The sequence below is a fragment of the Panthera pardus genome, unplaced genomic scaffold (genome assembly GCF_024362965.1).
Source record: "Panthera pardus isolate Hobbes unplaced genomic scaffold, ASM2436296v1 HiC_scaffold_24, whole genome shotgun sequence".
Classification (NCBI taxonomy): domain Eukaryota; kingdom Metazoa; phylum Chordata; class Mammalia; order Carnivora; family Felidae; genus Panthera; species Panthera pardus.
Window position 1 is genome coordinate 29722701 of NW_026526810.1, and position 27231 is coordinate 29749931.

Here is a 27231-nt window from a genome sequence, read left to right on the forward strand (position 1 = left end):
GGCAAGCGCAGCAGTGTTCCTTCTGTGTAGACAGACGGTGTGTTAGAAGCTGCCTGGGCCTGATGGGATCGTGAATATGAAAGCCTCTGTCCAGTTAAGACCTCTGTACACATACGAAGGCTTTCCAAGATGCGGGGCTCAAGTGGAACCCAGCACTCAGCCAGTGACAATGTGTAGGCCCCCTCACTGTACGCACGAGGAAGCTGTCTGATTCTGACGTGCGCTTTTTCACACATGGAACATCCAGGAGGACATAAAAGAACTTATGGATCTGGGGCTCCTCCTCCCGGGGAAGGTGGACTTGTGGCCACAGCCACCCAGGAGACAGCCACTGGCTCGCCCAGAGTGGCTCACTGCCAGAAGCAGCAGTGAATGTGGGCTGGGGACACGCTGGTTCCCAGATGAGATCATTTCCCTGAGAGATTCCTCCAAGAAACGAGTGGTGTGCTCGTTCCGTGGGCAGGGATGAATGGAAGGCTTTCCATGGAAGCCTCCCCACTATGGCCTTGCCCTCCCCTTCTCTACCAGTCTGAGGATAGGGATGGTCCTTCGGATGGATGGGATCCTCTCCTCTTCCTGGACTCCATCAGGAGAAATCACTCCTGCCTGCCATTACCACTCCCTAGCCCGTCCTCTCTTGCTAATCCCTTAGCTACTCGTGCACATGTGTGTGCCAGGCTCCCTCAGCGGGCCTGTCCTGACCTGCACCAGACCAGGGGAGCCAAGGATTGGAGACTCCATCCAGAGCCAGGGTTCCCTCTCGCTTCTTCAACAGAAGGTAGAACAAGGAAGGACGGCTGTTGGTTGGTGATAATAATGTTGGACGAATATGAAGCAGGATGGACTCCATAGCACTTCCTTCCAAGAAAAAGGCAGGGGGATAAGGACCAGTTAGCAGAGAGACATGAAGTCCATCCAGAAGGGCAGTCATTTGGCAAAGAAGCAAGACACCAAGGAGATAATAAAGTGGAGAACAGGGTGGTCTTTCACAAGAGTAAAGACCTGAGTTTGGGGCACCTGGTGGCCCAGTCAGTTAAGCGTCCATCTCTTGATTTTGGCTCAGGTCACGATCTCACGATTCATGGGATCGAGCCCTGCCTCGGACTCGGTGCTGACAGTGTAGAACCTGCTTCTCTCTCTCTCTGTCTCTCTCTGCCCCTCCCCAACTCGCTCTTTTTCTCTCTCAAATTAAATAAATAAACATATAAAGAAAAGAGAGAGAGAGAGACCAAGTTTGGGCAGGTTTGCTCTAAAGCACCAGAGACCTGGTGGTAAGAAGTGGCTTGGAATCCCCAGACCCGTGCCCACCTGATCATGGCCCCCAGTGCTAGGAGCAGGCCGGTACAGCTGAGCGCTAAGTCATGGAGGGCAGGCAGGAGGGTGTTCAGTTCACTTTCAGAAGTGGCTTGATGCTGAGCGGCATTTGTGTTGGATCCAAGTGCTGGAGGGGAAGGGGGGATGGCCTCAGTCCTGGAAGCCAGTCTGGCAGGGACTTACAGGGGCAGTGGCCAGCTGCATGCCCTCTTGGGGTGTCCAGTGCTCATCTTCCTGCTCTCCCCTCCTAAGGGAGGTAGATTTAGAAATGAATCCAGAGGTGAAGAGTCACACAGACTCAGAATGTCCCAACTGTAAAGGTTTTTAGACCACCTGGTCCAGCTTCCTCATTATCTATAAGGGGAAACTGAGGCCCAGAGAAAAGTACCTTGTTCAAGGTTCAGCCAGTCGGTGGCAGAAGCCAGGGGAGGACACAGGTCTCCTGACACCCACGCAATCCCAGCTCTCAGGAGGTGGGCATTACAGTCCCACGTTCCCTTTTCTGAGTTCTGGTTCTTGGGAGTCCATCCTCTAGCCTTTGACCTTGGCAATGGTGCTCCAGCCATTTCTCCCCACTGAAGGGGTCATTGCTCCCATTGCGAGAAGATCCTAGGGACAGAGAAGGCTCCGTCCTTCCAAGGCCACGTAGCCGTGTACTCAAGGGGTCAGGGCACAAAGCCTGGCAGCCACGATTTTGAAGAGAGCTGTGAAGGCAGCCGTGGGGTCCCCTGCCCGCTTGCTCCGGATCTCCTCGCTGAGGTTTTAGTAGCACAGTCCAGCAACGGGACAGGACTGGGATTTCTTGGAGAGGTGACCACATTGCTTGGACCCCCACCAAGGCCACCCGTCTGACAGCTGGGCGTGCCCGGCAGCCACGGCCAGGGAAGCAAGGCCCCGGGGCCTGGTCTCCGGGGTTCAGGCAAGGGGAGGGAACAAGGCCTGCCTACTGCCGAGCACTAAATGACAGTTTCCTTAGTCCTTCCCTTTGGCTCGGGAATGCAAACGATGATCATTTTTGCCTGGAGAGTTCCCTTTCTAAATGTGTTTGGCCCCGGCCAACATTAAGATGAGTTTGCATTCCTCCACACTGCCTGGCCTCCAAGTCCAAATTGTTTGCAGAGACTCAAGACAGATGCTCGCGTGCTGACAGCTGGAAGCCGGCTGTGTGTTTGCCCCGGCGAACCTCACTGATGTGTGAGGGGACTGGGCCTTAGATGGCAGAGCGCAGAGCACTGTCACTTTACAGATGGGGAAACTGAGGCCCAGAGAGGCATGGTGACTCTCCACGGACACACAGCCAAGTTAGTGACGGTGCTGAGATTAGAACCCACATCACACCGCCCTGGTCCAACTTCCTCTCAGCTTTGCTTCGGGCTCTGCTGACTTGCTTACGTGTCTGTTGGCCTGCCCACGTGGTTGCAGACTCTGACCACCACAAGTCTTAGCTTATCGCCTTGGTGTCCCCGCTACCCAGCATGGGACCCGAAGCGTCACAGACCCAAGTAGATTTTTACTGAATCAGAGGACTCAAGAGACAGGTCATGCAGAAGGACCAGCGGTGCAGCGCCTGGTGGGCTCAGTCAGTAGAGCGTGCGACTCTTGATGTCAGGGTGGTGAGTTCGAGCACCATCTTGGGTGTAGAGGTGACTTAAAAACAAAATCTTTAAAAATAGAAGGGAAGGAAGGAAGGAAGGAAGGACGAAAAAGAGAGAGAAAAGAAAGAAAAGAAAGGAAAGAAAGAAAGAAAGAAGAAAGGAAGAAGGAAGGAAGGAAGGAAAAAGAACTGGTGGTGAATAAAGATGGGTGTGAAGAAAAGTTGGTGACCTTGCATGAATCCCCACCCCTCTCCTAGCCTTAGTTCGTTCTCCTGTGACAATAAGCATCTTAAACCTGAGCCAGTGCTTCTCAAACTATGTTCCAGGACACGCTAGGGTTCAAAAGAACTGTCTTAGGACTCTCACTGGGGGTGAGGAGGTACTCCTTATCCCCTGCCCCTAACCTAACCTCAACGTCTTGTGTCTGCATTTCCTGTGTAGATTGTGTTAAAAAGAAAAAAAAAAAAGTTGGGATTCTCTCCAGAAAAATAAAGTTTGGAGACTGATAGACTACTTGATCTCTAAGGTCCTTCATAAAAATAAAACCCAAAGAAGTTACCTTTCCCTGATAACAAAATTGCTACTCCTTTGACCCAAGTGTTTAATTGTCTGGGAGGGAGAGGGTAGTAGTCATAAGCCCGGGCAATTAGGAGGAAAGAAAATGAGGTACAGGAGGGCCCTTGTGCTGTGGAGGCTTTGTGGCCGCACAGATCCTAGTGGAGCCCAGAATCGATGCTCAGGGTCTGTCTGTAGGTCTGCTGCCCGTGTCTGCCATTCTGTGTCCTGACGAGGCACGACAGCACAGCTCTAAGGCTTGATGCATGGCTCAGGTCATGACCTGCTGGCTGGGCCGCCCTGTTCCCTGACAGGCGAGGCACAGGTCTCACCCTGCGTCACCCTGGGGCTTCCTCGTGAGCCCTTGAGAAGGCAGCGATCAGGTTCCTACCCCAGAAACCACGAGTCCCCACCGATCCCCAGCCTCCCTCTCCTTGTGTCTTTGTCTAATCACCCTGTGAAACTGTTCCTAATCCTCCCTGACTGTCCGTCCTTTAAGAGCTAGACCAAGTCGGTGATCAATTGCTATAATAATGCCGTGTAACAAATACCCCCTCCCCAAATCTGAGTGACACCCAATAATTATGTAGCTCCCGTGTCTGGCATCAGCTGACCTAAACTAAGCCCGACCGAGTGGCTCTGCTGGTCTCCCTGGGCTTGCTCCTGCATCCCGGGGATCGCTGATCTCAGCTGGGTTTGGCTAGGCCAGCTTCGCGCCAAATGCCCTGCACCCTTTTCCTGGAATCGCTGGGCTAGCCTGAGTGAGATACTTCTCACAGGGATGGCAGAGGTGCAAATGAACAAGCAGGAATGAACCGAGTAGCCTAAGACCTCGGCTGGGAACTGACTCACTTTAATTTCTGCCTCCCGTGGCCCAGCCCAAAGTCAAGTGGGAATGCTTGACAGTGTTTGTTGTTTGTTGTTGTTAGGCAGAGCTAAGCTTTCTTTCTTTCTTTGTTTCTTTCTTTCTTTCTGTGATATTTATTTGTTTATTTATTTATTTATTTATTTATATCCAAGTTAACATACAGTGTCGTATTGGTTTCAGGAACAGAACCCAGTGATTCACCACTTACACATGACACATATAACACTCATCCCAGCAAGTCCCCTGCTTTTTTTATTATTATTATTTTAATATAATTTATTGTCAAGCTGGCTAACACACCGTGTATACAGTGTGCTCTTGGTTTCGGGGGCAGGTTCCCACGATTCATCGCTTACATACAACACCCAGTGCTCATCCCAACAAGGGCCCTCCTCAATGCCCGTCACCCATTTAGCCCGTCCCCCCCCCCCCCACCTCCCCTCCAGCAACCCTCAGTTTGTTCCCTGGATTTAAGAGTCCCCTGTGGTTTGTCTCAGAGCTAAATTTTCTACTGTAGTTCAGCATATTTTACTGAGCACCTACTGTGTACCAAAGGGACGGCAACGCAGATGGTGCAAAACAGCCAGGCACTGACATCTCATTTCTGTCTCACTTTGGAATGTGTCATTCTGTCCTCCACAGTGGCAAGAGATCTACTTTACCGTTTCTTTTTGCTTAAGCTAGTTTCAGGGTCTTTTCCTCCCACCCTCTCTATCTGTGATTTGCTTTTAGATGGGAAGATTCTTGGGGCCCAAGGAGAACTGGGAAGAGGGAGATGATAGGAGAGAGTCTGGGTAGCATTTCTGCCTCCCTCGCCCCCATCCCAGCATACATTGTCCAAGGAAAATGAAGGCGTTTGCTTACACAAGTGCATCTGTAATGCAGCGTGGGGCCCAGGGAGTGACCTGAGGCCTGGGTCCCTGCAGACAGAGGGCTGCTGAGCAGAGCCATGTGCAGACCTTCAAGGACTCTGGCTGCTTCCTTCTGGCCCACCTGGTCCCTGTGGTCAGGGATTCACCAATCGGTTCTCTAGCGAGCAGGGCCTAAGGGTGTGGGACCTGGGACTCGTGAGTTTTTAAGGAGCAGGGAGTAGGAGGAGGTCAAACCTGGGTGAGGAATTCAGGTGATGGAAGGGGATGGGGCTGACAGAGAGAGAAGGCTGGATGGAGGCAGGAGGCATGGGGCAGGACTGATGAGGCCTTGGGGTGCATCCCTGCTGTTCCTGGCTGTGTCTCAGTTTCTTCACCTGTAAAATGAGAATGATAATATGCTCACTTCAAAAGGTTATTGTGTGGGGTGCCTGGGTGGCTCAGTTGGTTAAGCATTGGACTTTGGCTGAGGTCACAATCTCGTGGTTCATGAGAACCTGCACTGGGCTCTGTGCTGACAACTCAGAGCCTGGAGCCTGCTTCAGATTCTGTGTCTCCCTCTCTTTATGCCCCTCCCCTGCTTATGCTGTCTGTCTCTCTAAAAATAAATAAACTTAGAAAAATTAAAAATTAAAAAAAAAGGGTTATTGTGATGATTAAATAAATCTGGAACAGTGTTTGGTACGTAGTGAATGCTATGCTTGTTATTATTATAATCTAAGTGGCAGGGGACCATTAGTACCTAAGTCAGAAAGCTAGGAGGCAAACTAAGGCAGGAAGAAGCCCACAGATACAGGTTCTGAGAGCAGATTCTCAGAAGGTGAGAAATCCAGCAGGCAAGTCTCCCTGCATCCTCCGGGCACAGGGTAAAGATTAAAAAGCCGCTCCTGGACGTTGCCCTGAATAGTGTATACACAGGGAAGAGGGCAAGGTAGATGTGGAAACTACTATTATCCAAGAGGAAGGGCCACAATGTAGCAGAGGAGTCATCAGAGCTGGGCCTTGATGTTTGAGAAAGAAAGAAAGGAAGGAAGGAAGGAAGGAAGGAAGGAGGGAGGGAGGGAGGGAGGGAAGGAAGAAAAGGAGAGAGAGGAAGGAAGGAAGGAAGGAAAGGAAGGAATAAAGAAAGAAAGGAAGGAAGAAGGAAATGCCTCCTAGGACAGATGAACAGCGTGGGCAGAGGCACCGAGGCAGCCCAGAGAACAGGGAATCTTGACTCAATTTAATTCAACCAAGATGTATTGAGTGCTTTCCACCTACCAGGCACTGCCACAGTTTGGGTACTGCATTCAGTCTCGTCACCCACCCTTCGAGGTGGGCATTATTAGTCCCATTTTATAGATGAGTAAACTAATAGCCAGAAAGAAGAAGGAACTGACCCCGGGTGGCCCATTAGTGAATGAATGCTGGAGCCAGGCTTCTAACCAGCCCTCCCTCATCTCAAAAGCCATGCTGTCTCCTTGCCTGGACTCACCCTCAAGGAGTCTGGCAGGAGGGCAGGAGGAGCTAGACAGTCCTGACACCTGTGCCAGGCAGGCTCTTCTCTTCTTCCCTTCACACCAGAAATTCCTGCCTACCGCCTTTGGGCCGCCTCACCAATTTGTATGCATCAACCTTCCAGGCTGAGATCACAGCCCCAGAAGCTTCCTGACTGCCCTAGCCCACCATGGTCCCTGCCTTCTCTAAGCATCATGGCAGACTGGTCACAGCCTTGCACTTACTCTCCACGCAGCTCTCCCTAGCTGGTAGGCTCCCCACTCTCTTCCTGTCTTGCTCGCCCCTCAGTGCTGTTCGGGGCTAGCCCCGGGCTGGGTGCTGAAGCCAGCAGGGAGTAAACAGACCCTATCTGGCGTTCGTGGAGCCGCCATCAACCAAACGATCACACCAGTTCCAACTACTAACTGTGATAATAAAGAAGTCACTTGTACTGGTGAGTACAAGAGATGATGAGATCATCAGGCAAGACCTGGTATAATCGGGGGTCAGGGAGGCTTCTGGGGATGTGAGGGGATGTGACATTTGTGCTGAGATTTGATGAGGATGAGACGTTCATCAGAGAGGCAGCAAGTGCAAAGGCCCCAGGGCGGGAGGAAGGGGCATCTTAGGGAGCAGAAAGGGGCCCTTGGTAACTGCACGCAGGCAGCCAGAGGAAAACTAGCACAAGTGAGTCTGCAGACATGTGGAGGATTTGGGACCGGGCTGGGCAGTGGGGGGTGAGCCATGAAAAGGGACCAGTGCAGCATGGAAGCCCAGCGGCCGACCTTGAGCTAGAGTGAGGGCTCCCGGTGGAGCTGTTGGCCGACAGGAGCTCTGGATGCATGCTGGCCAGCGTGCCTCAGCATTTGGGACTGGGACTGCCCCACCTGGTAACGGGGCCATGGTGTTCACCTTAGCCTGCAGTGGTACTCGAGCTCAGGGCTGTGATTTCCATCCCTTCTTGGGACTGACTGGTGCTTTTTAAAAATACAGATAAGCTTCTGAAAAAGCTGATGTAACTTTGGCCACAGTCCACAGGAGAGCAGCCCAAGAATTGTGGGTTTCCACCCTCTGTCATCAATAGCAAGGGCAGAAAAGCAGCCAGTCTCCCAGCATCTCTGCGACTGGCCTGCCGATTCCTGTCAAAAACAACTTTGTTTTGTTTTACTGGTATTTGGAGATCATAAATCTCTGAGAAGAGTACATTCCCCACGCGTGAAAGCTATCTGCCATCAGAGGAGCGGGCCAGAGATCTCGTTGGAAGCTGAGGTCAGAGCATCCGACTTGCCATCACTTTTAGGAAACCCATTCTCTGGCTTGGTTTGATCAGAAGCAAATGCCCACGCCAGTGAGGACACCACCACTTTGTAACTTAATACCCTGGCCCTGAGGGCTTTTGTCCTCTAGCCTGTAGCTGGCTTCACTAATCCTATCCCCAGGAGGTTGGGGGTGGGGGTGCAGGGGAGACTAGACTGGTCCTAGACAGACCCCCAGGTGAGGGAAGGAGAACAGGGATCTGCCTTCTCTCCATTTCCTTCTCCCAGCAGAATTCCAAAGCAGAGGAGGTGGCCCCGGAGAGCAGAGGGCAGGGAAGACCCCCTTCTCTGAAAAAAATATTCCCTCCTCCCTATTGGGTCCTTGTTATAAAAGGCTGGTCTCCCAGGGGTAATACATCACCCCAGTGCCCTGAGCTATTTGATCATGGACTTGCTCTGATCTCCTCCCAGCTGAGTGATTTAGGGCAAATTATTTAACCTCCTAGAGGTAGGATAATACCTATCTCACAGGGCTGGTGTAAGATCTAACTAATTAATGTAAAATCGATGGTTAGATACCTAGAATCATGCTCGGAACATCTCAGTGCTCAGGAAATATCCTTTTCTTTCCCCTTTTCCTCATGGAGGGGAGAGGGCATCCCAGCCCAACGTGGCGCCTGGTTCCCAGCCATCCAGTCAGTCGATACCTACGACCAGGCACCAAGGGCTAAGGAGAAGCTGAGGGTACAGCAGTGTTTCGTGCCACTTAGAGAACATAGGAATATTATGGTCTATCAGCCGCATGATGAGAAACAGATAAATATGTAATATGTTTGTGATAAGTGCTGTCAGGAAAAATGGAGAAGGAGGAGGGGGACGGAAAGTGACGGGGTGGCCCGCTGGTGGGTAAGATGGCACTGAGACAGACACCTGGATGACTTGAGGGGTGAGCTGTGCAGCTGACCGGGGAGGAGTGTTCCAGGCAGAGGGAACAGCCAGGGCAAAGGCGCTGAGCAGAGGGCAGTCTGAGGCATCATTAGGACCGACCAGTGGGGAAAGCGTGGCTGGAGCAGATGGATGGAGGAGGGAGGACAGGAAAAGAGCAGAAAGAACAGCATGAGGGGCGGCTGGGTGGTTCAGTCGGTTGGGCATCTGACTTCCGCTCAGGTCATGTTCTCGCCATTCGTGAGTTCAAGCCCCCAATCAGGCTCTGTGCTGACAGCCCGGAGCCTGGAGCTGCTTCAGATTCTGTGTCTCCCTCTCTCTCTGCCCCTCCCCTCTTCATGCTCTGTCTCTGTCTCAAAAATAAGTAAACATTAAAAAAAAATTATAAAAGAACAGCACGGGAGCGGGGAGGGCGTGGTCACACAGGGCCTTGCAGGTAAGGAGTCTGGCTGTGACTGAGTGGGGTGGGAACCCAGTGGAGGGTATGGGGCTGAGGAGTAACAGGATCTGACAGATCTTGGAGGGACCCCTGGCCATGTTCACACAAGAAGCACTGGTAGTGGGAGGACCTCAAAGACACAATTTATGGCCTCATCTTCCCTGGCCCTCACCCTCCTGTAGGCCTGGAAATGGTGGGAGGGTCCTGACGGCCAGAATGTGCCTTCCCCTTCTTGAGGGTCACCTCCTCCTGCTGAGGTAAGATACAGCAAGAGGACCAGGGACACCATGGGGTGTCTCCAGGGGGCGCCAGGGAGCCAGACAAAGTGTTGCACACCATCAGGGATGTGGCCTGTGCCTGTAAATGTGCGTGTGTGTGCACAGAGGCCTGTGTGTGTGTGCACACAAGCATGTGTGCGCGCGTGTATTGCGTGTGCACATGTATATGTGTGTGCATGTGTGTGTGCGTGTGTGTATGTGTGTTCACTCCTGGAACGGATTTGGAGAGAGAGCGAGTTCCTTGTCTGCAAACCCCGCTTCTTCGACCCCTCACTGCCCACCTCCCAGCCCTGCATAGGTGACACTATCATCCCTTTCTCTTCCAGGACATGCCCTTACTGGCCAAGAACCAGGGTCCTTGGTTCCTCCCCCTGGGCTCACCTGACCAGGGTCCCCTTTCCTGAGGCCGCCTGCTGCTAGCCAGGCTGATAAGTCTGTTCAGAGTCTGGGCCTGGTAAATAAGGCGCTAATGAGTTAAGTACGTCTCCCAGCCCCACTCTGGGCCATGACACTAAATTCCTGTGGCAGAGTAGGAATATGAGGACAGCTACATAGCAGCTTGCTGCCACTGTCCTCTCCTGTTTCCATGGCAGGATCCATCCCGCTCATTGATCACACTAGTCTTGCCCACCGAGCACAGACTTGACCTCAGAATCTCTCTTAACACAGTGCTCCAGGCAGCACTAATAACCAATTGACATAGACAAGGGAGATAACATATATCTAATATCCCGACTCCAAGGAGTTCCAGTTTTCCCTCCGGGACTCTAATTCAATGACTCTAATGATGAAACTTTCGGCCACTGCATCCATTCGCAGAGCAAAAAAGAAAGTGTGGAAGAAACCACTTGTCCTTTTACAATAGGTCTTGTTCAAGTAGGTGCCCCTGGGCGTCCCCCTCAAATACTCAGCCCAGGGATTCAGTGTCCATGGGCAGGACAGTGGGACACTCAAGGTACTAGCCTCACATTCAGAGGCCCTGTCCCGCAGGCTACCCTTTGCTACCCACGTCACAGGGCTGTCATAGAGGTCAAATGGGTAACATATATGTAAAAGTTCTTTGAAATACATAAACGTGTATTTCACGCCCTACACATATGTGAAAGGGGGGGAAAGTGATATTCTATTCTAATCTATTCTATTCTACTCTACTCTATTCTACTGATTGTATTTCACTAATCTGAAAATTTGGGCTGATGGTAGGATCCCACCCCTCAAGGCCCATGGGTCCCAAGTTTGGTGTTCCTACTACTAATGATGGGTAAGGAGGCCAGACCTGCCCTGAAAATGCCTCGTGGAGGGAAGGAGTCAAAGAGCAGACATCTCAGGTCCTAGTTCTTGCTGCTACCACTGACCCCCTGTGCACCCTTGGACAAGCCTCGTAACCACTTTGGCACTGGATCCCCCTTTGCCAAATGTGGATGATGCTTCTTCATTCTCCCAAGGTCCTGTGAGGGAAAATGGCGGCAGATGTGAAGAGACTCAGGAACCAAGCTGCCATGCAGATGTGAGTTGTTGTTTCTTGTGATTTGGCACAAGAATGCCAAAGGCTCAACACCAAGGCTGTCTGGCAGGTGGAATTGGTTCATTGACACGTGACCTCACGAAACAAGGAAAACCTTGGAGGCCAGGGTGAAAGGGTTACGAGACTGTTTCTCTGCTTTGCGTCAACTGCCCCGGCCGAGCAGTGACCCCCAACTGAAGTCAGGCAGAGCTTTGCAAATCAGTTCAGAAGGTGGTGGTGAGCCAGTAGAGCTGGAGTCATGGCCACTAGGAACCAAGGCTTGGCGGGGGACAGGTGGGAAGGCAGTTCCTTGACTCTTTAGCAGGCAGAGATGAGAGGGAGGAAGAGAGGGAGGAGCAGGAGGGACAGGAGGAGGAGAAAGGAGAGAAAAGAGAGAACGAAATGGAAGAGGAAACCAGCAGAAGCTAGAAGGAGTGGAGTTGGAGGTAGGGATAGTGAAGGAGGAAAGGAGCTATCTTCTCCCCACCCCTACCATGAGACTGGCATTCTCAGAAGGAGGGACCAGGTCTTCCCAGTCAGACCTGGTGTACTTGAGAGTAGGTTTTATGCCTCCCCTATCAGATTATGGCTCTTGTAGGGCAGGGGGTGCGCCTCTCCTACCTCTCCTATCAGACTGTGGGCTCCCCAAAGCAGGGACTACATTAACCACCTCATATGGCGGCTCCCCAAGGACAGGGGACCATACTCCTCCCACACCCAAGACCTGCCAGTGGGGACCATCAACCAACTGGGGCCCAGACCTCTTCCTGCCTGACTATCCTCTTCTCCCCACCCCAGGGTTCACGGACACCTTCAACATGGACACCAGGAAGCCTCGAATCATCGCTGGCTCCAGGGCCGCCTTCTTCGGTTACACAGTGCAGCAGCATGACATCAGTGGCAATAAGTGGTGAGTGAGGGGTGCCTGGGTGGCTCAGTTGGTTAAGCATCCAACTCTTGATTTTTTCTCAGGTCATGATCTCACACTTCATGAGACTGAGCCCCACATCAGGCTCTGCATTCAGCGGAGATGCTCTCCCTCCCTCTGTCTCTGCCCCTCCTCCATTTGTGCATGCTCTCTCTTTCTTTCTGTCAAAAAGAAAAGAAAAGAAGTGGTGAGTGAGAGCTGTCACCCCACCCAGCCCTGGACCCCCCCACACCCAGCCCCTCCATTGGCTGCCCACAGTGGCCCTCATGTGTAGACACCTTCACGTCCAGTGACTTGACTTCTTGTCCTGGCTTCATATCATCTGCCCTTGACTATGAAACCTCGAGCATTCCACATCAGGCCCTCCATCTTCTCATCTGAGAAATGGGAAAGAAAATAGTAGGTGGCACGTTATGTGACAGCATAGGTAGCAGGCATCCAGAACCAGTAGTTACCCCTTCCCGTCTGCTCTCAGGGCCTCAGTGTCTCATCAGTGGGGTAGTGCCTCTGATCCTGGCTGCTTGGAGAGGTGTTGGGGAGTGTCTCTGAGGATGGGTGTGTGTGCTCACAAGCTAAACCACAGGCGAAGGTGGGGCAGAAGAAAGCGAGAGCGAGGCAGGGTTGGGGGAGAGGGCTAGGAACCTCCCAAGGACGCCTCTGGGGGCAGGGACAATCAAGAGGGGGGAAGGGTCTGCCTCTGACTTTTAAAAATAACTTTGTTGGCTTATATTTTACGTATCATAAAGCACTCTTTTCAAGTGTACAGGTCAATTTTTTTTTCCCAAGTCAATGGTTTTTTTTTTTTTAAACAAATTTACTAAGTTATGCAGCCATCGCTATAAATCAGTCTTGGAACGTTTTCAGCACCCCAGTAAGATCTGCCCCACACATGTACTATTAATCGCCATTCTTCTCCCTCTGCTTGGGTTTTAGCTGCCAGAAGGCAAGGCCCTCCTTCCTGAAATGGAAGAGGCTGGGCCTCTCTTGGCCCTCTTAGATACCCTTGACGAGTCAAGGGACCACACAAACAGTGGCGATAAACGTTCTACCCTGCTCTCTTCCCAGTGTTGCCTCTGCCTACCCTCCCCAACCTCTTCTCCTTCCACTTTCTCCACTCCTTTCTTGTAGTCAACACTCTAGCCAAACTGAATTTTTTCTGTTTTTCCAGTTCTCCCTCTAGACCTTCTTTGCACATGCTATGCCCTCCCTCAGTGATGTCATCTCCTACCTCCCCACCTCACCTTACCCCACCATGCTGATCTGGCTAATCCTCTCATATTTTTTTAAAGGAGTATCTTATTGTCTTTCTTTTGAGGTATAACTAGACACAATAAAATGTAGGCATCTCCACTGTACAGCTCAGTGAAATTTTACATATGTATAGGCCCATGTCATCACCTTCCAGAACATGATCCAGAACATTTCCAGCCCCTCAGAAAGCTCCCATGTGACCCCTGTCACACGGGAGGGGCAGTCAGTGCCCCTCCAAGTAATCCCTATTTTGACCACTGTCACCAGATTTGTTTTGCCTGGTTTTGCACTTCATATAGATGGTATCATACTGTAAGTACTCATTTATACCTGACCTGTTTTACTCAACATTATGTCTTTGGGGTTTAATATATCGCGGAATGTATTATACTTCGTGTTCCTTCACTGGTGTAATATTCCACTGCAGAGTGTATTTATTCACTTAATTATTGATGGATATTTGGGTTGTTTCCATTTTTTGGCTAATTTGAGTGGAGATGCTATTAACATTCTCATATATGTCTTTTGGTGGATGTCTGCTCTCATTTTTATTGGGTGTATACTCAGGAGGAGAATCGCTGAGTTAAAGGGTAGGTAATGTAGCTTTAGTATGATCTGCCAAGCCCTTTTTTCCAAAATGATTTGCCAATTTCAACTTTTCTTTAGTAATGTAATGGAGTTTCCATCGCTCCATATTTTCACTAACACTTGGTATTATCAGTCTTTTTGATTTTAGCTATTCCGGTGGTATCTTCTTGTGAGTTAAACTTGGGTTACTATAGCGACTAATGACGTTGAGTAATTTTGTGTAAATGTACTGGCCTTTTGGTATCCCGTTTTGTGAAGTGTCTGATTTGTGACTTTCGCCCATTTGAAAAATTGTGCTGTGTTTCTTTTCCTTACCGTCTTACAGAATTTTAAAAAACATATTCCGCATACAAATCCTTTGTCAGAGAAAAGCATTGCAAAGAACTCCTAGTCTGTGATATGCTTTTTCATTCTCTTAACGGTATCTTTCAAGGAACAGAAGTTCTTAACTTTAATAAAGTTTAACTTGTAAAACTTTCTTATGGTTAGTGTTTCTTGTACATCCTGTTTAAGAAAACTAATAATGCTTCTCTCAATAGTGCTTTCAAGTTTTCAGTGTAAAATTCTTGTGTCTTTTACGACATTAACTCCTAGGTATTTGCTATTTTATGCTAATTAAAGTGGAATGTTATTTCATTTTCTAATCTTTTTTTTGGTAGTATAGGAAAAGACAGTCAGGGTGCCTGGATGGCTCAGTTGGTTGGGTGTCTGACTCTTGATTTTGGCTCATGTTGTGGTCCTGGTATTGTGGGATTGAGCCCCACATCAGCCTCTGCATTGAGTGTGGAGCCTGCTTGGGATTCTCTTTCTCTCTCTCTCTCTCTCTCTCTCTGTCTCTCTCTTCCTCTGCCCCTTTCCCCTGCTCGCACACACTCTCTCTCTAAAACAAAATGTAAAAAAATAAAAATATGGTTGGTTTTGTATCCTTACATTATATCCAGCAATATTACAAAATTAACTTATTATTTCTAATAGTTTGATACTATTCTTCTGAATTTCCTGGGTATACAATCAGATCATTTGAAATAATTACAGTTTTATTTCTTGTTTTCCAGTCTTTGTAGCTTTTATTTATTTAAATTGCCTAATTGCAACGGTCAGAACATTCAGTACAAAGTTGAATAGAAATTGTGACACTGAACACACTTTTCTTATTTCCTTTATAAGAGGGAAAACTTAACAGTATTTCACAATTAAATAAGATTTTGACTATAGCTTATTCATTTGTTATAGATACCTTCAGATTAAGGAAGTTTTTTTTCCTATTCCTAGTTTTCTGAGGTTGTGTGTGTGTATGTGTGTGTGTGAGTAAGTGTTGAATTTTATCAGGTGCTTTTTCTGCAAAGACTGCAGTGTTATATGGTTCTTCTCCTTTATTTTGTTAATATGGTTAACTATACTCATTGATTTTTCTAAAAAATTTTTTCCATTGATATATTCTCAGGAATTCTGTTTCTATGTACATGAGGTATACTGTGTAGCTAAATGCATCTGATATATTCTTAATTACAGATATTTTATTTTGCAGCTCCTGAATTTCAATTTGATTCTTTTTTATAGATTCTAATTCTATTAAAATAATCTTTCTCCCATTTGTTGATTTTTTAGTCTTTTTTTTTTTAACATACTAATCATAGTTATTTTGAAGTCCTTGGCTAACTCCAATATCTGTATCATCTCTGGGTCTGCTTCTAATGACGATTTATCTTATGATTATCAGTTGATTATCCTGATTCTTTGCCTGTTTAGTAATTTTTTATTTTAGTCTATGTTGGACGTTGTGAATGTTACACAGTAGAGGCTATAGATTATGTTACCTTCTTTAAAAGAATTATACATTTTCAGGGCACCTAGGTGGCTCAGTTTGTTAAGCATCCAACTCTTGGTTTTGGCTCAGGTCATGATCTCACAGTTCATGGGTTCAAGCTCTGTATCAGGCTCTGCATTGGCAGCATGGAGCCTGCTTGGGATTCTCTCTCCCTCTCTCTCTGCCCCTTCCATGCTTGTTCTCTCTCTCTCTTTCTTTCTTTCTTTCTCTCTCAAAATAAATAAATAAACATTGTAAAATAAAATAGGATAAAATAAATTAAATAAAGAATTTTATATTTTGTTCTGAGAGGCAATTAAAATACTGATGAAATCACCTAGATCTTACCATTGGCTTTGTTTGGGCCTTGGTTAGGGCAGCTATCATCTAGTTTTGTCCTTCCTCTTAGGGTGTGGCCTTAATTCCTAAGGCATGGATTTTCTGGGATCTCCCCTGAAAGCCCACAATAGTCATCAAAGTTTCTCCATTCAGATCAGGCATGAACCCCAACATCTGCCAGGCATTGGACAGCCTCTAAAAACTCTTCCCCACCAGCAGATTTTCTAGAGTCTCACAAGATGCATACACAGCTTAGGAATCAGCCAAGGATCCTGAGGGAAAACGTTAGCAGAGTTTTGGGGGCTCTTTTTCTGTGGCTGTCTCCCTTCTGCCTGCCCCTACCAAATCCTAGTTTCAGCCCCAGCCTCAGTCACTGTTTCCTCCACTCAGCACGGCTGCTGCTCTCTGGATTTTATTCCCCTGTGCCCAAATAAAGAAAGTTCCCTCATGTAGAGAGCCGGGGTGAATGTGGATTTAGCTCCTCTGCTTGCCTTTTCTGAGTACCGAGCTCTGCATTGATTGCTGCCCAGTGCCTGAAAATAGTTGTTCCGTGTGTTTTATCTAGCTTTCATAATTTGTTTATGGCTGGAATTGAAAGTCCACATTCTTTTATCAAATGAGATTTCACTTCCTCTGAGAAACCTTCTCTGACCATCCCTTCCCATCACCAGAGTAGTTGCCCCATAGAATTCTGTATTTTGTTTTTCATAACTTTCATCAAACTGGATACTGATTGCCTGTTTCATTGTCTTTCTTTCTGAAATGAGGGGTATAATCCCTGGCAATTAGTAGATGCTCAAAAGAACATATTTTGAAAGACCAAAATAATGATTTAAAACATTTTTTAATGTTTATTCATTTTTGAGAGACAGAGAGAGACAGAGCATGAGCAGAGGAGGGGTAGAGAGAAAGGGAGACACAGAATCTGAAGCAGGCTCCAGGCTCTGAGCTGTCAGCACAGAACCCGACGCGGGGCTCGAACCCACAGACCGCGAGATCGTGACCTGAGCCGAAGTCAGACACTTAACCAACTGAGCCACCCAGGTGCCCCAAAAGACTAAATTAATGATTTAAATCTCTCTCAACCAGCCTCCAAATAAGGTACATATTTTGTATGTGCTATGAAGGGTTAAAGATTGAATGGAACTGGGGGTGCCTGGGTGACTCAATTGGTTAAGCACCTGAGTCTTGATTTCAGCTCAGGTCATGATCTCATGGTTTGTGAGTTTGAGCCCCGTGTGGGGCTCTGCGCTGACAGTGTAGATCCTGCTTGGGATTCTCTCTCTCCTCTCTCTCCGCCCCTACCCCTGCTGGTGTTCTCTCTCTCTCTCCCTCTCTCTCTCAAAACAAATAACCATTTAAAAAAAAAAAAAGATTAAATGGAACTGGCTTTGGCAAGATTGAATTTGTTTTGACTACTATTTGTTTAGTAAGCTTCTGTTAATAAACGTTACTAGTTTCTGCAAAATATTAGTGCAAGTAAGGCATGGTTTCACTCACAAATAACTCACAGACCATTTGAGGAGGCGGCACTAATATCCTTGAAATAATTAAAAAACAATACAAGACAAAATATGAGCTGCTGTTAATTATGTTCATCTTTGTAAGGCCACTTTCTCCATGCGGCTTTCTGGATCCTTCTCCTGGCCTAAAATGGCCTTACCTTTCCTAAACCCTCTCTCCGATGGCATATATCACTTCCTACCTTGTGTTGGAGTCACTTAGGCCCACGGTGCATCCCCCCCTACTGGACACCGTCTTCGTTTCCCTGTGTCTGAAAGCAGCCCACACAGCATCTTCCTCATAGAAGAAACTCAGCCCAAGTTTGAAAGGAGAAATCCCTGTGCCTGGGGTCTCTGGGAGGCCTTCATAGAAGAGGGGCGTCTGAGTGGAGTCTTGGAGGTTGAGCCTAGAGGAGCAGAAAGGTCTGATAGAATCAACTCCTGGTCACTTTTGCTGATCTGAGCACATCGTGGGAGAGGGCTGGTACTACACTGTAGCCATGTGTCCTGGGTTTGTTTTCTGTCACAGCTGGGTTGGGAGAGACAGAGAGGCCCTGGAACCCCAGGGAGCTGCACCTCATGCAGAACGGACAGGAGCACACAGGGCCTTTCAGGAACCTGTCCCCACTGCAGGGACACCCGTTTATCCAACTTGGATGCTTGCCTTTCGCTTCCCCCCCACCCGGCCCCCATTTTTCCTGCCCTGTAGGGCAGCATCCCAAGAGCTGTGCTCAGACACAAGACCCTGTGGATGTTGATCATAGGAAAAGAGGTTGATGCCAGTGTCATTTGGGGGACACTGGCTGGAAATTATGCACGGGGACGGCTCCAGTGGTGCGTGTTGATTCAACTCCATGCCAGCAGGCGGCTCAGAGGGAGGGCAGATGCAACGGCTTGCTGTCCAAAGACCGTCTCTCGGAGGAAGACCTTGGGAGAAGCTCTCTTGGCCTCCCTGCGCCTCTGTTTGCTTGTGTCTAGAATGGATATGAACTTACCGATCTCAGGGTGTTAGGCAAGATCAGAAAATACCCCAAACGTGAATGTGTACAGCAGGCAGTGGGGACTGAGCGACTTGCAGCGAGCAAGCAGCCAACCCTGAAATGGGGCCTCTGGACGCTTGGTCGAGAGTCTTCCTCTGACAGTCTGCCTCCTGGGTATGGACCTGGCTCCCAGCCCTTAAGGCAGGGCTGGCACACCTGGGTCGGCATCTCCTGGGCCTGCAATGAGGCCAGGGAGTGTGTGTTTTAAAGAGCTCCCCAGGAGACTCTCGCAGGGGGACCCGTGAGGATCACCATCTCCCCTGAGGGTGGGGAGATGCGAGTAGGGGACCACATCACTCCCCAGTGACTGCCCAGAAATCCAGGTCCCAGCACCGCTGCAGAGAAGGACCCACCAGCTATCTTCCACCACAGGCGCCAAGGAGGCCTGGCCCCCATTTACCAGGCTGTGGGCCTCCTCGAACGTCAAGGGCACCAGGGCCTGGTGTAATCAGTTGCAGGATGAAGGGGGACAGACCTGGTGGGGATGTCACTTGATTTCCTTAACCCTTCCCCTTCTGCCCATTGCGCCCCAACTCCAGACTCACAAACACACAAAAAGGAAAAGAGCAAACAAATTCCTCTTGTGCTAAGTATTCTCTGCCCCTGCTTTTAAACCCCTTGTGTATTTTCAGAGAAATTTAATCCATGTGACTCTAATGCATGTACATTGAAATCATTAAGTCAGTTAATTTTTTTCAGACCATTTGATGTCCCAGAAGCTCCGGTGTAGGGTTTGCAGAGGGCCTCTCCATGCCTTTGGTCCCCCCGGAGCAGGAAGCCTCCTGGTGCTAGGGAAAAAAGCAGAGCTGGGCCCCACAAGTTTCCAATTTGTCATTGAAGCTGTCACCCCTGGAGAGAGAAGCGCCAGCTCTCAGCAAGGCAGAGCATGTTGCTCTCTCCCCTTGAGGGCACTGGGGAGCAGGAGCCAGACAGCCCTGGTGGGCTCCACAAAGAGAGCCCTTTGGAACTCAGTGGGATTCAAGAACAAGAGGGCATGGTGAGGTCCCTGGGGTGCAGGTTCAGGGATGTGAGCCACGTGTAAGAGAAGTAGGCTTTGTCCTCATTTTCCAGGGGAGACAACTGAGACTGAAGAGAGAGGACACGGTAAATGCCCGAGCCAGGTCTGGGGCCCAGGTCTCATTAGCCCCAGAGGAGCCCAGAACAGAAGCAGCCCCACCAGCTGGAAACCCACAGTCTCCGTCGGCGCTGTCTCTCCCCACTGGCCATGCTGCTGGCCCCATGGGAACTGAGGCAGTGGTGTCCCCCAGGACCCAACTCTAGCAGAGTCACATAAATGTGCTGTGCCCAGCCAGGAAGAGAGGGTGTATGCTCATAGAACCCCAACCAATACCCAATGATCAATAAATACCAAGAGAGTGCACACAGAAAAGATCAGGGGAATTCATGTGAGGGAGAAATTTCTAATTCAGGAGGCGGAAGGAGTCGGGGGAGGCTATGGAGGAGGGGGCTTCCAGATGGGTAGGATTTCCATGGGCAGAATGGATGTGGGTGAGAAAAATATAACAGATGGATGGAACAGCATGGGTGATTGTGCAGAGGAGAAAAAAAAAAGAGGCCATGTTTAGAGAAAGGATGCCATCCCATGTGGCTGGAGGAGAAGGTGCAGAAAGCAGAGCAGTGAGGCCAAAGACTGGGAGGGCGAGGACAATACCCTAGAGACTCCTAGACACCAGAGCAAGGCGACTGTATCTGGGAGGCAATGGGGAGCCATTGGAGGTTTCAGAGCAGGAGAGCGGTTCACCCGAGGTATTAATTTTCAGGGTGCTCAGTTTGGCTACTATGTGAGGATGGAACCAAGAGAGGAGAGCCTAGAGGTGAGGAGGCTGGTGGGAAGGCTATGGAAGTCTAGGTTAAGGGGAAGGTCTAAGGGCCGGGGCTTGAGGAAGGGGCGGACCTTATGAGTGTCAGTAGTTCATTCATTCATCCTTGAGAACCTGGTGCTAGATCCTGGGAATTCAATGGTGAACAAAACTACAGAGTCCCAACCCTGATGGAGCCCTTCTTCTAGCGGGGGAAGACACATTGTCAGTTTCCCCATCATCTGTCAGATGGTGATCCGTGCAATGGAGAAGCATTAGGCAGGGTAAGGGGAGCTTACGAGTTGGGGGAAGTGCTGCCGCCTTATGCTGGCCACCAAGAAAGACCTCAATGCTAGGGTGACAGCAGTCAGAGACCGGAAGGAAAGGGAGAATCTGAGACAATCATGGATACTTGAAAAAAAAAAAAAAAAAAAAAAAGAGTGTTCCAGGCAGAGAGGATGGCAAGTGTAAAGGCCCTGAGGTAGGAAGATGCTCAGCATGTTCAAGGAACCATGAGTGTGGCTGGAGTAGAGCGAGCTAAGGCAAGAAGAGAAGGCGGCAGATGAAACAGGTTGAAGGATGGCTGGGGGCATATCTGGCTGACTGGCAAGACAATGAAAAAACAGAAAAGCAAAACCCAGCAATAGGAGACAGACTTTGGGGGAACATGTGAGCTAAGCTTTGGCCCCATTGGTCTGAGGTATCCAAGGGTCATCGGGGACAGGTGGCCGGCCGGCAGCAGGGGACAGAGACCTTCACCTTGGCGGGGAGATCAGGGCCCAGACTCAGATGTGCATTGGGAGAACTAGGTTCACAGAGGAGCGTTCAGAGAGAAGGAGGGGGCTGAGGAAAGAACCCTATGATGCCCGTGGGTGGGAGTGGGGAGGAGGGAGAACCATCAGAGGCAAGGGGGATAAGGGGGCTCAGTGTCGCAGAGGAGGGGAGAATTGCAAGACAGAGGGGGTGGTGCACACACTCTGAAGCTTGTCCCCGAGAGCCTCTCCGAGAAGCCGCCGGGGGCCCAGCCGGGGAGTTTGCAGCGCTGGGCAAACCTCTACGGGGCCGGAGCCCTTGCGATGGACGGACAGAAACACTCAGGATGCACACTTACGCACACAGAGTACATCTAGAGGCTCTCAAGAGGACTCACTGCAACTTGTGTGAACCTCTAGAGCAAGTGGTCCTCACAAGTCAGCAGGGGCACCAGAGTCCCCCGAGGGCCCCACATCCAGAGTTTCTGGGTCCGCAGGTCTGGGGTGGGACCTGAGAACTCACTTGTCTAAGCAAGCTCCCAGGGGCTGCTGGGGCTGCTGGTCTGGGGACCACACTCTGAGAACCACAGACCTAGAGATCTCTGTCCCCGGAATCTTAAGTTCATGGCAACAGGCAGAAGCAAAATGACCTGAACCGTGTGCGGGGAACCTGTGGGGAAATGGGGACTTTGAGAGCCCAGAGCCAGCTGGGGATGGGGCTGCAGGGGGAGCGGGGGCGGTTTGCGAAAACCTGCTCACACTTCACTATTGTCATCCCCCTAAGACTCCTCCTGTCTCCCTTAGCCCTTCTTCTGCCTTCTCCTACCTTTCCATTTTCTTTTTTCTTCTCTTTGCCCATTTCCTCTGCCTGGTTTCTGGATTTCCCATCCTGCTCCTTACTTTTCAGTGTTTCTTCCCCTCCGCCCCTTCAGTCCCTCCTCCACCGCATCCCTTGTCTCCCCACGCCCCACTTCCTCCTTGGCCCCTGCACTGGAGTCTCAGGTGGGGCCAAAGCCAGGGGAGACTGTCCTGTACCCCCCCTTCCCAGCCCTCGCTCCTGTGCACAGCCACCAGTGTATTAATCTCATCAGCCTGACTGTACCCTTAAGGGGAGGGACCCCGGCCCAACTCCCCGGCATCTGCCCACCTGGCCTGCTCCGATGCCTTCCAGTGCTACCTGGCCAGTGGTGCACACCCATGGCTGGGGACAGAGGGGAGCTTCTGTGCAGACAGGGGAGCGAGGGGGAAGGGCCCTGGAGGCAGAGAGGAAACAGAGAGGGAATCCAGTAGATTAGGGGGACCCCCACAGAACCATGCTGGCGCCTCAGTCTCCAGGCAATTCTGGGGTGTCCTGGTGGGAAACAGCAACTTCCGTTTGGGGAAAAGAAGCATCTTGAGTATAACTGTCATCACCCTCAGCAACAGAAGGACAGATTTGGCGGCTTGGTTCATCCAAAGTCCTAGACAGCCTCCCATCTCTTTGAGGGGGTCCCTGTGAATTCTTCTGCGATGACTGAACTCAGGGACTGTGTGGTCAGATGCTGAAAGGGCTGTGCCATTGTCCTGCATGTGGACACTGAGGTATTGGGGAGCGAGATGGAGGGCTGCGTGCACACCCTGCGAGGACCACCACTTCCCCCCAAAAGCTTGGCATCACGTGGGAGTCAGGTACCCTCAGCCCCTAAGACAAAATTGGAACGGACCTGCCCCGTATAGGATAGTAGATACCCCATCTCTCCCCAGAGACCTCTCCTCTGGCAGAGACCCCAGGCAGGGGGCATCTCTCCCCCCCTCCCGCCTGGGAAGGGTCTTAGAAATTCTTCACCCCAATCCCCTTATTTTATAGACAAGGAAACTGAGTGCCAGAGACAGAGACTACACCAAGGTCACACAGCAAGTGAGTGGGAGAGGCAGGATTGAAACCAGGTCTCCCAACTCCTCTTCCTGCGACAGGAGCCAGCCTCCTCCTCCTGTGATATCCCCACCTGGCGCCCAGGTGAAAACTGCCCAAGGCTTAGTCTACCCACCATCCTGGGTCTCTTGTCTCAAGATCACTAGGTGGTAGCTACTTACACTAAGTTGGAATGTGGGTAAGGTGTTCATTCTTTCCAATGCCTTTCTGTATAGACCTTCTCAGATAACAGGAGGCCCGCTGGTGATAGAATTTGGGGTTGACTGGAAAGCTAATCCATGAGGAATAAGTCCACAAAAACTGAGTGTCAAGCCTAAGCCCCGGGGTGCCCTCAGGCCCTGCCCTTCTCTCCCCTCCCAACCCCGGCGGTTTCCAGCCTCTCATTCGTGGCCCCCTCCCTCAGGGTTATGGCAGGTCTCAAGATTGGTGCAGATCTTCTGCCTGGGCAGATACACAAAGGCACGAGGAGGTGGCTTTTTACTGCAGGAAACATCTAGGCGTCCAGATCCACACAAACCTGCATTCCCTTCTCTGCTCAGCCACTTTCCAAGCCGCCGGAACTGAAGCATGTCACAGCCACTTACTGGACCAGGGTTTCTTCATCTGCGAAATGGGCATAGTGATGCGAGCCCAAATGTGTTTTCATGAGGGAGCAATAGGAGATGGTGAGTGGGCAGATTTTGCTGGATAAGTTAGTGCCTTATGCTGGCCTGTCCCCCACAAAAGGATATGGTGTCTGGGGAGAGGTGTCAAGAAAAAGGGCCCTAAGGACTGTTGTTTGGGGCAGAATGACGGGTCTTATCCAAGCCCATCCCTCCTCCTTGGTGCCCATGCTGGTTGTCAGGCCTGGGGCGGCCTCAGCCTTTGTTGCTGGAGAAATCTCACCCAGGAACGTCCTAAGCCCTTTTCCTGGCTCAGGCCCTGGAGCAGGCTCCCAATACCGCAGTGCATAAATACCCTCTGCTATTTTCTCTTGGAACAAATAAAATCCGGTGCCATGACTCATTCTGGTTAAAGGATAAATCACTACAGCACAGGATAGGATGAAACCACCCAACGCACCAGAGAGAGGAAGAGAGAGAGAAAAACTGCTCGCGGAAGGGAGGTGGGGGGATGTTGGCTCAGGGCCCCAGGCCAAGATACCCAGCAGACCCTGGCAGGCAGCACATGCACAAGAAGAGAGTGCTCCCCGCCCCTCCCCCAGAGGGCCGGAGCAGTGGATATCCAGACAGTGGTCCTCCTGGGGAAGGAGCTGGGGGCCCTTCAGGGTCCTTCAGGGCCTGGAAGACGTACCAGAGGCCCACAGCTTAAGACGCAGCCAGCAAACGTTTTCCAGGCTCCTCCAAGCTCCAGATACTTTGATCTCTTCTTGCCTTGTTGTCTCTTCCTCTCCTCCTTTCTTTCTTGTCCTCTCCCTCTCCTCCTCCTCCTCCTCCTCCTCCTCCTTCTCCTCCTCCTCCTCCTTCTCCTCCTCCTCCTTCTCCTCCTCCTCCTCCTTCTCCTCCTCCTCCTCCTTCTCCTCCTCCTCCTTCTTCTCCTCCTCCTCCTTCTCCTCCTTCTTCTTCTTCTTCTTCTTCTTCTTCTTCTTCTTCTTCTTCTTCTTCTTCTTTTTTCTTCTTCTTCCTCCTCCCCCTCCCCCTCTCTTCTTCCCTCTTCTCCTCCTCCCCCTCTTCCTCCCCCTCCTCTTCCTTCCCTTCCCCTGCCCCCCCCCTCCTCCTCCTCCTTTCTTTAATGCCAGAACCACACAGGGAAACCCAGGACTTGAAGAGTATGTAGGCGACGGCCCAGGGAACCTGAGCCACAGAGACGACTGATCAACCTGACAGGGAGCTTGAGCGGGTCCTCTGGGTGGCGAATGACTTTAGTGCTGAGCTGGGAGAGGCAAGGGGCCAACCACTGCATGCTTTGGGGGTAAGACGCACAATCTTGGTAGTGGAAACGCTGAAAGGAAAGTCTCCTGGTTACTAACCTCCATGAAAGAAAATAAATTTAATTTGGGCAGTTCAGGGAAGCCAGAGGGATTTGCCAACTCAGCATTGTCTCCACCCACCACCACCTCGCTCCCCTCGCCCCCCTTGCCCCCGGGGCCTATGGACTCCAACGCCTGGCTCCCCCGTCTCTGCCAGCAGGGCTCTTTTTGGGACCCCAACGTCCTTTCTAGGTCCAGTGCCGGACAGGGAAGGAGGGTTCCTTACGAGGAGAACAAAGTAATACTGAAACTCACTCCATGTTGAGAATGTCTTAACTATAATTGCATAAGTTTGAATTTTCAAGACTGGTTATTAATTGCTCATTGGCACTTTATCTGCAGTTCTCATAACTGACACCAGGGGGAGCGAGGCAGCCCGGTAACGGCTCCTCACGCCAATCCTCTAGGCGCCCTGTAGATGTTACCGTTCAGGGTAGCCCGTGCTTCCGCTGGGTCAGGCTATAAAATGTGAAACACAGAACTCTTTGTTGAAAACCACAATCGGGGCGCCTGGGTGGTTCAGTTGGTTGAGCGTCCGACTCTTGATTTTGGCTCAGGTCGTGATCCCAGGATCGTAGCATCGAGCCCCGCCTCTAGCTCCCCGCCGAGCTCCAAGCGTGGAGCCTGTTAAGATTCTCTCTCTCTCCCTCTTCCCCTCTCTCCTGCTCTCTGTAAAAGAAAAAAATAAAAATAAAAAAAGAAAGAAAACCACAATAATCATGTTTTAAGGTTGTATTCAATTATGAAAACAAATCCATGTGCTTGCTATATCCATGCTTTTTCTCACTAATCTTACCAGTGATGGGCCACTGCTTAACTTGAAACTCGTTTCCTCCAGGCTTGGATAGAATAGCTCCTTCTAGCTTTCCCTGACTTCTTCCTGAAGAAGGCTTCCTCAGGATCCCAGACTCTTCAAATGGCTCTTTTTCTCTTCCACACGGCTCCAACCCTCAGGCACACACGGCCGATGGCAAAGGCTTGTCATTGACCAGAGACCATCTTGACAAGGTTGCTGTTGCTTTCTGTGGAATCCCTAAATCCTTCCACTGTCCCTCTTGAATCATTTCTTCCTGGTGTAGCTGTGATGAGTCACCCTGAGCCAATAAGACAGACGTGGAAAGTTGTAGAAAAAACCAATGAAGAGAAATAGCAAAGGAGGGGCGCCTGGGGGGCTCAGTCGGTTAAGCGTCCAACTTCAGCTCAGGTCATGATCTCGCAGTTCATGGGTTCGAGCCCCATGTTGGGCTGTGCTGACAGCTCAGAGCCTGGAGCCTGCTTCCTATTCTGTGTCTCCCCCTCTCTCTTCTCGCCTGCTCATGTGCTGTCTCTCTCTCACTCAAACATGAATAACTGTTTAAAAAAAAATTTTTTTTTAAAGAGAAATAGTAAAGGAGAGGGGGACATGAAATAAATAGAGAGGGAAGACGAGTAATGAGGGAAAGGGAGCCGTGGGCCCCCAAGGATAGGGCTTGCCTTTGATTCATCATTGCTTGGCACAGACCCATAGAAGGAGAAAGGGAAGAATGGTTCTAGAAGTCAGGCTGTGATCCAGGCTAAATCTCAGGGCAGCCCTAAGCTGGACATTCTGGTGGTAAAGGGCCTGGGGACAGTGGCCCCCCATGGGAGAGGCCGATGAAAGGCTGAGGTATGGGAGAGGTGCCCCCTGCAGGGGAGGCAGCAGGTGGACGGTGGATGGCGGTCTGGCCCAACGCCAAATGCCTCACTTGGCAACGCCTCTTCTCTGCACTGTCCTCTCTGCTTCTCCCCAACCACTGAGCCAAGGATGTTGTAACCCAGGGGGGAGGATGGTTCCAAAAATGTAATGTCAGACTCTACCCTCCAGTGGTTCAAGTGAGTCTACAGACTCTTTGCTTCTTTCCAGCCTCTCAAATAATAGTGTTGTAAGAAGAGTCATTACTCACGATCCAGAGGGGAGAGGAGGGAAATAAATCTGAGCTTCGAACCAGAAAGAAAGTACTTCGAAGGATTCTGCCTAGCCAATAATTCGCTGATGCAACTCAGGGCTCCCTGCCCTCTTCTGCCCAGAGACGGGGAGAATGAGGCCAAGGAGTTGCCCCTCAGCCAGCTGAGTGACTTGGATGAGTCACCTGGCTTCTGTGTATCAGTTTCCTCAGCTTTAAAACGGGACTGCTGTCTCTCTCACAGGGCTGCTGTGAGGACTGATGTCAGAGGATTAATGTTAACGTCGGAGGAAGTGCCTGGC

The 27231-nt window shown here is 50.4% G+C and overlaps 1 protein-coding gene across 1 annotated transcript in view; it reads left to right on the forward strand.

Annotated features, from left to right (window-relative positions):
- Positions 1-27231, forward strand: part of ITGA11 (integrin subunit alpha 11) — a 123819-nt gene that overhangs the window by 21985 nt on the left and 74603 nt on the right. The window contains exon 2 of the mRNA XM_053888919.1: positions 11898-12009. Within this exon, the coding sequence (XP_053744894.1) occupies positions 11898-12009 (112 nt within the window). The remainder of the gene's footprint in view (positions 1-11897; positions 12010-27231) is intronic.